Source organism: Gekko japonicus, unplaced genomic scaffold (assembly GCF_001447785.1).
Source record: "Gekko japonicus isolate JY-2015 unplaced genomic scaffold, Gekko_japonicus_V1.1 scaffold135, whole genome shotgun sequence".
NCBI classification, from domain to species: domain Eukaryota; kingdom Metazoa; phylum Chordata; class Lepidosauria; order Squamata; family Gekkonidae; genus Gekko; species Gekko japonicus.
The window spans coordinates 1728351-1740391 of record NW_015175359.1 but is presented as its reverse complement, the minus strand read 5'-3'; the positions used below and the strand labels follow the sequence as shown (position 1 = coordinate 1740391).

The 12041-nt window shown below is 44.3% G+C and overlaps 1 protein-coding gene across 1 annotated transcript in view; it reads right to left on the bottom strand.

Moving 5' to 3' along the window:
* TBC1D10A (TBC1 domain family member 10A) overlaps window positions 1–12041 on the bottom strand; it is a 49181-nt gene that overhangs the window by 13966 nt on the left and 23174 nt on the right. Inside the window, exons 2-4 of the mRNA XM_015425326.1 lie at window positions 8781–8880; window positions 2007–2114; window positions 671–777 (exon numbers count right to left, since the gene is read on the bottom strand). Of these exons, the coding sequence (XP_015280812.1) occupies window positions 671–777; window positions 2007–2114; window positions 8781–8880 (315 nt within the window). The remainder of the gene's footprint in view (window positions 1–670; window positions 778–2006; window positions 2115–8780; window positions 8881–12041) is intronic.

The window sequence follows — 12041 nt, the reverse complement described above, 5'->3', positions numbered from 1 at the left end:
AACAATTCTGGATTACAATCTTTCCAGAAAGATCAGCCCGAAGCTAGTTTTGAAAAGAACAAAATGAAGCCAGGGAAACTATGGAAGTGAATGATGGGAAGACAATTGGTGACAAGGTCATGTAGATGCTCCCCCTCAAAAAAAATGAAATTAATAAAAACCTGCAATTTGAGACTCAAATGAAGCAGGAGAGCTACATAAATGCAATCCTGAAGGCAGCAGATCATGTCAATTCATTCTCTGAATAGCAAGAAAACTGTGTTCTTATGTGTATCTCCCCCCAACATTCTCAGACATGTACAGACCTAGGAGCTCTTCATGCACAAGACAGGCTTAGGGAAACCTGCCAGGTGCCTATCATCCGCTGAATACACCTTTCTTAGTTCCCACCAGCAAGCCATTGTGCTAAGAGTGGCATTTGCACAAAGCCAATGCAGTGCAACACTCGGTAATCAGCAACAAACACCTAAAGACAAAACTCTTTGAAGCATGCCTGGTGCTTTGTCACCAGGCCACCAAGGGAGATAGAATAGAATTCTGCAGGAGAGTGCATGGTGTGCTACATGACGGCTTCTAAAACAGGAATCAATTGTGATTTCAGCTTAGATAGAGCCCTGAAGTTCTACTAACACACAAAGACACAAAAGCAGAGCAGAACCATCCAGCTTACCCATGGCCTCCACGGAAAGCAAACATTTCATGGAATGGAAACTGCCTATGGAGATCACGTTCAATTACATCCAGCCACTTGGGATCCCCTGGGGCCACATCTAACTCCTGTGAAAAGACAGAATAATTACTGCAGGGGTTTTCAGAGTTCTACTTCTAGAATAGCAAGAGAAATACCAAGTCGCAAGGACAGTAACTTCTATACCTAAAACCCTCCACAACATTCTCCTTTGGAAGGACAAGATTAAAATGGGCACCACAGTTGACTTCTACAGACTCTTAAGCACAGCAGTTTGCAGACTATAAAAGACTCTCAAATGAGAGAGAGAGAGTTCACAATGGAGTTTGGATTTCAGAAGCACAGAGATCACTAATGGAGAACCCACTCAGAAGCACAGAGATGACTACATTCCTGAAAAAAGCAAATGTGAAGCTAACATTATCCCCAAAGTAAGAGAAAGATACTTCATGTAAACAAAGATATACAAGCAAAGTGCATTGGAGGGAATGACTGACTCCAAAGTTTGCACTGTGCCCTCCAGACGTCTACTGTCAGACAACAAGCAGACATGGTGAATCATAAACTGACCACCATCATTACAGGTCCAATGGCTGTTTGTACTAGCTACAGCACAGAAGTTCTATAGTACTTACTGGAGACATACTCTGCATCTACACATCTGGAACTGAAATGGCAGAACTGGACTTCAGATGACCAAAGGGAAATAACTCTTTCACATGTTAAAAAGCTCATTACAAACACAGAACTCACACATCAGGGAGAAAGGTTCTAGGAGTCTACAAGGGAATTTTTACCAAAGCGACATGAAAAACTGTCATCTCCTACCTCCAGACTGGTGCAGTCCATTCTACCACCTCATTCTGCTTCATGTGCAGACTGAGCCTTAGACTAGAAGCACAATGAGGCATGGGACTGATAAACAGGCATGGGGTTAGAGGAGTGTTATGAACTAAAATAGTTGCAGTCAAGATTCCACTGGGGCCCACAGATACAGAGAGAGCTCATTCTATGGCACCTACAGCAGAAGGGTACCCAGTGCAAAAGTGAGGTTCAAATCCATGGATGCTGCAGTCTTACGAGGAATTAGCTATATTTTACCAGGAGCTGTCTACCTTGGTGGTGGATTCCCAACCTTAAAGAACATGAGAAACTTCCAAGCCCTTGATAACCACATCTTGTCCTAGTGAACTCTAAAAACTAACTCCATGTTTTGTGAAATAGTACTTTTCAAGTATCCTGAGCTTACAGTCACTGAGTGATCCACACCCTTGTACTGAGAGCACAGAGTTTCCTCCAGTTCCACTCTGGGTCTTACATCAAACTTGCCAGGATTCTGATCCAACTTGACTTTGGCTCCTGAGAGGTACTGCCATGCCCGACCCCGCAAAGATGGTGGGATCCCCTTCTGGCATCTCAGCCGGATCTGAAGAGGCAGAAAATCAACATTAAAATGCAAGAGCTTCACAGCTTCCTTCTCCCACAGTGAGCATGACGTACTGTGCCCAGAAGAAACCTCAGTCCACCTTGTTCCCTCCCACACCTCTGGCTGAACAAAAAGAGCAGATGGACAAATGCCTTTGACTTAACCTTAGCTTTCGACCCCAGCTATAACATCTGCTTACTTTCCTCCCTTATTACTATTACCTCTTCCCCACTCAATTGCCATATAACCTTAATATTTTAAGCTCTTTGTTAGCAATGACTTATCTTTTGCTTCTTTTAACTTGAAAAGCACCAAGTGCACCAAAGGCATTATTTTAGAGGATATCTCGTTGTGAAGCAAGTGCACACACAGGTTCCAGATGCATTTGATATAATGCACAGGAACCAAGCTTTATTCATCACTGACTTAACAGGTCTCTGAACAGTTTTAAAAATCTGTTTCCTTTGACATAACAAAGGAGATGCTCTACTACTACTACTACTACTGAACCATAGCACCTTCTATTTGCTGGAATTTGGGTTTCCTGGCTTAAGATAAAAATGGGATGAGGTAGCCACTACAATAAGGAACTACCCCACTCCCCAAGGACATATAGGCACTCCTCTGCTTTAATGTGACATCGTGCCATATAGGAATACTTCATCTATGTAAACAGGATCAATTCCATGGGTCTTCCCGACAGAATCCTCACCTTGGTAGAAGGGAGACCAACAACTGAACATTCAAGAGACATTTCTTAGACAGCTGTACCACAGCCATGTGCACAATGGGGAAGAGGTTCCCAGCAGCTGGACATATGTGCCTGCGACAGGGGTTTGACTTTGCCTTCCTCACCCTTATGCTCATACACCCAGACCACCAGTGATTGATTTCAACAGTTATGAGGACTACCCCTCAAATTCCTCTTTCCCCAAGACCCAAGAAAATCTTCATGCAATTATTTGAACAACTTGAGTGCATTGAGACTACCCTGGAACGAGCTCTTAATTAATTTTTTTTAACAGATGGCTGTTCTGCCACAATTTAGCTACCAATACCTTGCTAAAACATATGAGACAATGCCCATCTATATAAACTGACACCTGCAAACCAGAGCAAATAGCAGAACTAATACACAAACCCCCTGGAGGCAGAATGCAGGCAGAATGTTTGAAATTAACAGAAAGGGGACATCCATTCTTGAATTTAAAAAACAATGGCTTGTACCTATCTTGCAAAGTGCACACTGTTCAAGTGGACTCATCTGGAGATGCTGCAGAGCAGGAAAAGACAGAAAAGCAACAGCCACTAATTACTAGAGGCACAGAGAACTTTCTGCATGATAGAAAGCCAAGCTAGTCAGGACCTGCCAGGGCTGGATCATCTGTTTAAGTATATAAAGTTGTGTAGTTGCAGGAAGATGATCAGTAATCATTTCAGCTTTTGAAATATTAATTTCAAAAAGTTTCTTTCTTCATCACGTATTGGTGCCAGAGGTCCACTAATCCATGAGAGCAATATATATGAAAGTGTTATTTAAAAACACCATGCCTGTATTTTGAGCTTGTTTGTTCTTCCCAAGGGAAATTATCTTGTCTGTTACAAAGAAAACATTGATTAGTCTGTTGTTCTGTGGGGATTTTCCCTGAGATGAGCAGTGTCCACAGAGGCCTTAAGAGCACTTTATTTATTGAGTGCATTGCAATTCTTTCAGGCAATTCTTTCAGTCAAATAGAAGGATATATAACTGAGTATTTTTTAAAAAAGAATTCCTGGAACAAAGGGGAATTGACAGCTATGCAGGAGCCACCAAATCGTTTCGGATACTCCCAATATGCATGTGCTTAGCCAAATAAGACATCATGATCAACATTTTCAAGCAGAAATAGCAGTCACATAGAGGCCTGATCTAGACTGGTCCCTTTGCAGCTATTTCTATTTGAGAACACTGGGAGGATCTCATCCCGGATCTCCTGGCATTTTGCCTAGCTAAATCTCATGCCTTTAGCACACTGTACTTTAAAACTTCCCTGAAATATCTTCATCTGGCTGCTGCTGGATGCACTGAGTAGCTTGCAAGCCCAAACTAGCTCCACTGCAAGCAATTCTAACAGAGACCCTTTGTGAATTCAGTGGGGCCAGGAATGCTAAGGGAGAATAAAATCCGGCTGATGCTACACTCAAAGCATCAGCGATAGCTAGAAGAGCATAAAAGAGATGTTAAGGTCCAGAGCAGACTGAGGAGTCAGCAGTCTCAGCTAAGGCAGGGCTTATTTCGACAGTCCATGTCAGCCAGAGCCTACAGAAGACAGCCACCTCCCCTCCCCCTTCTGGTCTGTGGGAATGGCAATGTTTGCTACTAACATCAAAGACAGTTTTGAAGGCAAGCTTCCACCCTCCCACAGTTGACTCCTGCCGGGCAACCTAAAAGGTTACTTCTGGTGCTAAAGCGACAGAAGGCAGCAAGGTACACCATGCTCTGAGGGAACGGAAAGCCTGCAGGTAACTAGATGGTTGGGAGGTCTCTGGTGTATGGGCTGCAGGAGAAACATCCAGGTTTGGCTCACCCTAGGAAGTCAACTAAAGGCAGGTCACATACATGACTGGCTTCCTGCTGTGAAAGGGCCTAGGGATATTCTCTCTCTCCAAGCCGAAGATCCATTTTGCATCTGTGAAATCTCAAACCAAAATGGAGGTCTTCAGGAAAAGACTTCAACACATTGCACCCATCCCTAGTAAAAAGCAGAATTATGCAAACATGCTTTATTTGCTCAGGCTGCAGAATCTGGCCATCTCTAACACAGAAGGAGTTTCACCAAGGTGCAGAAGGCAAGAAAAATGATACTTTTAATCAAACCCCTATTATTTAACCCTAAGCATCCCCAAAAAAGCACTTCCTTTCTGGAGACCCCTCGGTAACTTGAACTCTCCTTTTTTTGTTGTTGTTCAGTCGCACAGTCGAGTCCGACTCTTCATGACCCCATGGACCACATCACGCCAGGCTCTCCTTACTCCTTACTGAAACAAGAGGCTTCAGCGGAAGTCAGGTGAACATCTGAAGGTTCTCATCCTTGATTTGCTGATAACCAGGAGGAAAACCCCTTGCTTGTACCACTCTGCAGCCGTTCCACACCCCAACTGCTTTGGAGGTTTTTTTAATTGAGGAAGATTCTGTGTGTAAAATTGATTAAAATAGACTCTACATTACTGCGGGTCAGATCCCCCCCCCCCCGCCATTCACCTCTGCTTCCTCATGAAGTTCAGAATGGCATACTACCGTCTGCTTTAGTGAAGCCAAAGAGATTGTGGCTATTTTCAGATCAATCATCCTGTGCTCCAGCCTGTGCTCTGGCTTTTAGCTTCTGCTCTTTACAGTTTAACCTCCATTCCCATCCACCTCAAACAGGGCTGTGCATAAGGAACTCTCAGCAGATAGTGCCTCACATCGGGGGGGGGGGAGGGGGGGAGCTACCGGGGACAGAAGAGCCAGGAGTCTCCAGAATACTGACTGTACAATGTTATGTTGCCCAGTGACTTCACAGACAGGAAGGAAACAGAGGTAGGAGGAGCCTGACTGGATTCTGCTTGTGATACCCTGAACGGAACTGACCCACAGCTCCCATGGGTTAAGAGGTATACGGATTCCAGATCCATCTTTGCAATGGTGGAAGGGGAAGAGGGAGAAGAGCATAGCCAAAAAAAATGTAGCTATTCAAATGTAGTCTAGTTTTCTATTTTAGTAATCTGTTTAAAACTAATAAGTTAAGAAGCACTATGAGGTAGACAAAGCACAGCCCAAAAATTCTCAACAGAGCAAACTCCTTGGTAACTAGGCATCTGACACACTATACATTTAAGCTATCTTGCTATTATGGAGTTAAGGCAACAGTGGGCTATCTGGTGATCAGACTAAACCTGCCTAGTATAGCTATGCTTATGTTGTTGTAGTTAATCAATTTTTCCATGGTAAGTAGGAAAGACACCCCAAAACAAGAACTGGAAAGAATTTAAGCATAATTTTATGGTCATTTCCCCTCTGCCAATTGTCTTGCACCATTCACAAGTCACAATTATAGAACCATACAGTGACATCTACCCAGAACCAGAGACAGCCCTACTACTGTTCATAGCCTTTAATCACACGAGTAAGGGAAGTACAGCAGCCAAGAGACCAAAGAATGAACCAGGAAGTCCTTGCATATATACAGTAGGTCTAAGGCAAACCTTTCTTATTGTACACCCAGGAGAATACTGCTCTACCATATAGGGGAACTATTCTAAAGATTATTGAGGTAATCAAAACTACTGTAGCAAGTGCCATTATTCATCTCCATATGGACGGACAGGTCACCATCTTGGCAATGGATAGCAGGCTTTTGCTTGTACAGCTGAAATCAGAGGCTGAAATCAGGGTCTGTGGCTCAGTGGTAGAACATCTTCTTTCCATTCCGTTCCATTCTGAGTGTTCCAGGCTCAATCCCTGGTGCGTCTGATTAGGCAGTACTGACCATGATGGACCAATGGTCTAATTCAGTATAATGCAGCTTCACAGGTCACATTCAAAGGTTGTCATCTCAGGACAGCCAGACAGTGTAAATGGGCTTAGAATAAATAAAGAGGACACCCTAGAATCCCCCAGCCAGTATATGGAACCACTGTTGTTTCAGGATAATGATCACTGCTGAGAGGCTGTCTGGATTCCTTTCCAAGTCTCAGCCACAGACACAACAATCTGCAGCAAGATCTGCAGAGCAGCTGATTTAGATCAAAGCAAGCAGGCGTTTGTGGAAGCATGCAGAAAAGGCAACACGAAGCAAGCTCAGAACCCCACCCTGATGAGAAGGTTGGCAGCAGGAAGTCTGCTAGAGATGGGAGCAGTAGGACTGCACTGCCTGTTTGACTGCTCAAACTACCTTTTGAACAACCAGCACAGATTGCAGAAGAAATACTGTAGCACTTGGTTTAAAGTGAAATTTAAACATGGGCATGTTACTTTCTACATTCTTCTCAAAACTCACAACGTCTTCCCCACAAACACATTAGATTAAGGCTAACTTTTCCACTTTATATTCAGTGACCAATTATATCTATTTCAGCAAATTCCAAAATTGATTCTTCATTCAGCAACATGTACCCTCCATCTCGTGAAGACAACTTTGCCCAGCAATGACCACCCTCTCTTCCAGGAGTCTCTGGGCACTCTGCCATCAATCAGCACCCAAATTTGTGCACATACAAGGACTCTAAGCGAGATTTTTAAAAGCCAAAAGCCATTAGTGCTCCAAAATGAAATTCACATTTGCCCTCCTTGTCTCTAAGCCGATATAATTGCACAGAACAAACAGTTTATGTGCTCTAGGACCATAGGTTTTAGATTACACTTCTTGGTTGAGAGCTTATTGATTTTAAACTAATGAGTCTGAATTGTTACAGCAAACACACAATACAGTATTGCTCAGGAAATGCATGTATAATCGAAAATTTGATTTTTTCCCCTTTTAGGTGGCAATTTTAAATGTGACTTAAATCAGCCTATCTTGCCATTGGGTGCTGGTATACTATGTGGGATGGAGAAACTCAGCTTAAGGCAACTGAACTGAAAGAATCTACAATAAAGCAGTTACAGTCCCACACTGCCGTAAAATATAGCACTGGCAGCTCCTCCAGAAAGCCCAGTTTAACCCAGGGAACACTCCACAAAACCCTCCTGGGCATTCCTGCAAGCTGCAGTCACCTGTCTCAACCTACAGCTGCTCTAGGGAAGGAGGCAGCCTCACGCTGGGGGCAGTGTATAAGCAAGTGCCATGACACTGCCAGAATCAGGCTAGTGAAGAGGAAGGACTGGGCTAAAGCCCTGAAGACTGCCTCTCAGGAGAGCCCATTCAAGGGAACAGTTTGCAACTGGTGGTCAAAATGGTTGCCCTGAAGCAACAAGATGGGCTGCATCTGGGTGGCAGGCCATTACAGAGAGAACCCAACTGGCATGTGAGAGGGGAGGACAGAAGCCACCAACTACTAGCCCAGAGGAACCCTGCAGAAAAATTCAGACTAAACTGCTTCCAATGAAGAGTAGCTGCTACAAGCAGGCAAAGAACTTTTATGTGGTCTCAGAAGTGAGCTGCCATTCAGATTCAGAATAACCTGGGGGGAAAGGAGAGACCAGGGTAAAGGATCCTTCTAATTTCTGCCACTGTTATTTCACATAGAGAAAAAGAATGCATGAAAGTCAACTGAGTGGCACTCTCGTAGGTGGCTCGAAAGCAACACAGAAGACCTCATACACACCCAGCACTTGACCCTGTAAAGGAGACTTATTTCAGACATATGAACACGTGTCTGACCTGGGCTTTGCAGCTTAAGATCGCATCAAGTGGGTCTTAGTTAAAAGTTCCTGACCTGCACTAGCTAGTCAAGTCTTGACTGACAGCATCTTGCAGTCACACTGGTACCTGCCTTCCCAACACTTCTGCTGTAGCACTTCTGTACCTCAGGGCACCATGTAACAAGCACTAAAGCTAACATACACAGAAAATCTTGAGCAGAAAGAATGCCCATAAATGGCCTTAGAGACCAGAATGTCACCAATGCCTTCTGCGCCCACTTCTGCCAGGCCCAAGTAGGAAAGAAGGGTGGTGGCAGCGGCCAGGCACTGGAGGAGTGGCTCACCTTTTTATGCTTCTTAGCCATCCATTTGTCCCAGTTGTTCAGCATATCCAGCCACTTAGATTCCCTCTGCCTTAGTTTGTCCAGCGGCACCTCCTCGAGCCTAGGAAGAAGATTAACAGGCCAATTTACTAAAATGGGAATTACCATCTTCCTTTAAACTAGTAATGCTTTGGGGGAAAGGCTGGATTCCTGTACAAATAATGTTTGTTTTTCATTTCATGTAATTCGGAGGCATCAAACTCATTTGTGACGAGGGCCAGATCTGACATTAATGTCACTTTGTCGGGCTGGGCCATGTGCTCCATAAAATGTAATGCCAGGTACTGGAGATATAAGCTTTATAAAGGACACAGGTAAACCCAATTACCAATTTTTTAAAACTCAAAATACAAACAAAAGCAATTGACTTCTAGCAGTGAAAGCAACTGATTTACCGGGGAGCCCACAAAAGCCCTAATAAATGTATTTAATCACACGCAAGACTAGGGTTTTTCCCAAGGGATACCATAAAAGCGGGCATTCCAAGGGATACCATAAAAGCACCTTATGTTTCTGTACATACCAGTTGCTTGTGGGCTGGGTAAGAACCCTGGCCGGTTCTGGCCTCTGGGCCTTATGTTTGACACCCGATATAATTAATTTGTCCAACTCTAGTCACATATTCCCTGGAAGTGTTCTAAAAATTTTGGAACCAGATATGTTAGCTTGTTTTGGAATTGATACACATATACACGAAAAACCAGACCCTTGGTCCATCAGGGTCAGTATTGTCTACTTCAGACTGGCAGCAGCTCTCCAGAGTCTCTGGCAGGTCTTTCACCTCACCTACTGCCTGGTCCTTCTACATTAACAGGCCAGGGGTTGAACTGGGACCTTCTGCGTGCAAAGCAGATGTTCTGCTATTGAGCCACAGCCATGATTTACCATTTGATCTTGTGGCTGCTTTATTGTGTTAGGTTAAATACTGCACACCTACCTCAGATACAAAGCTTATCATGAGCTTGTTAACTGCTCCAAGACACGGCATAACATTCTGTTAGAAATCCTCTGTGGTTCCCCATATTAATGACTGAATTATGAGAGTATGAAAATTGCTCTTGTATCTAAAGCGACATATCAAAATGTAATTACAAACCAAGATAATAGAAGGGCTGATACGTTCATGGGAAAATGGCCTTTGTTTATAATATGTCCTGGAACAATAAGGTTAACTTTCCCCCCTTATTTTGTGGGTTTTAAATTTTTTTGTAATGGGTAATCTTTTTTCTCCCCTTCGCCACCATTAATAACAATATTTTCATTTCTTAAAAAGCCACACATCGTTGGCAGTGAGGCACACTGCTTCCTCTTCCTCATAGTTTAACAGTCCCCAGTTACGTCAGCCTGTGACTTCAGCCTTCCAAGATTCTACACTGCACTTGTAAAAGGTACATGCACATCCACCCAAGTAGCACAGAATACTAGTAAGTGTACAAAATGCCTAGGCAGTGTGGCCCAAACTTGTGATAGACGAGATAAACTTTTTTCCTAATTCTTTAAAAGCAAACCTTACAATTATCTGAAAAGGGTTACTTTCAGAGAAAATAAAAATGAACAGGGTTGAATGAAGTCGGTTCATAACAGTAACTCATACAGAAATGCAACTGACAGCCTCAGAGGACAAGCACTGGGAGCAACTGACACGATCACAGCTAACACAGCAAACTGACCAGAAGAAAACAAGGGATGAACATCGTGCAGAGATGCAATGGGCAGGTCCCTCTGTAGGTAGGAACGGGACATTCATAGGAGCCCTTAGTTTCTCACAGCATACTCATGTGACCCAACACACAATTTGCACATTTCTAAACTGGGGACCTGGAGCTGCGGTGGCTCAAGTGGTTAAGATGCTGAACTGCAGGCTGTGGAAGATCGGTAGTTCAGCAGTTTGTGACCCGAGTTGCCGCAGGATGGAGTGAGCTCCCGTCTCTAGTTCCAGCTCCTGCCAACCTAGCAGTTCGAAAGCAAGAAATTGCAAGTAGATAAATAGGGACCACTTTGGTGGGAAGGTAACAGCGTTCCATGCGCCTTGGTGTTTAGTCATTCCAGCCACATGACCACGGAAATGTCTTCGGACAGCGCTGGCTCTTCGGCTTTGAAACGGAGATGAGCACCGCAACCCTAGAATCGGATTCGACTGGCTTTCGAGCAAGGGAACCTTTACCTTTAAACTGGGGACAGGTGTGTCCGAATGACAGTGGCAAGACAGACAGAAGGCTGAACATAAAACTAGATAGGATGGATGTCAGGAGATCTGTGAACAAATCCATTAAAAGCTCTGGTGAATAAAAAAGCCTCACAGCACCTTCTAAAAGTTTCTGTGTATGGCACTCCCCTCACATACCCAGACAGCCTGTACTATTAAGTGGGACCAGCCGTAGAAAAAACAAAACAGGCCCTTAAGGAATTTAAAGAATGTGCACCTGAGAACTTTTATACCATCTGATTACAGGAATTAGGATACAAACAGGCAACACAATGCTTAAGAAGCCCACTCAGGTTCCCTGCAGCCCCCCAACCCAGGAAAGGCTAAATCAGACTTTTAAAATTTATTTTCATTTATTTAATTCCATTTATTAATTGCCTATCCCCACAGTTGTGGGGCTCTAGGCGATGTACAGAGTTCTAAAAGCATAAAACAAGTCCAACAACATACAGTAATTTAAACAAGTGGCGAAAATTTTGTAGCTCCCTCCCATGTCTGGTCTGTGGGTGCTTTACATGTTTGGGGGGGGGAGTAAGCTGTATAACGAACAGGGGTCCAAGTAGGGTGCCAGCCATGATGTGTAACCGAATGCCTGGCAGAACATCTCTGCCTTACAGGCCCTGTGGAATTGCATAAGATCCCGCACGGCCCGGATGTTATTGGGCAGAGAGTGCCACCAGGTTGGGGCCAGGGTTGAAAAAGCCCTGGCCCTGGCTAAGGACAGCCAGATCTCTCTGGGGCCAGGGACCACTAGCAACGTAATGCTCTCCCGGGGATGTAACAGAGGAGGCAATCCCGCAGATACGTTGGTCCCACACTGCTCAAGGCCTTGACGGTCAGAACCAGAACCTTGAACTTGACTCAGTGCTCCACTGGAAGCCAGTGCAGCTGGCGCAGCACAGGTCAAATATGCATAGTCCTGTTAGGATGTGCTGCCGCATTCTGGATCAGTTGGAGTTTCCGGGTCAGTCTCAAGGGCAGGCCAGCATAGAGCGAGTTATAGTAGTCTAGCCTGG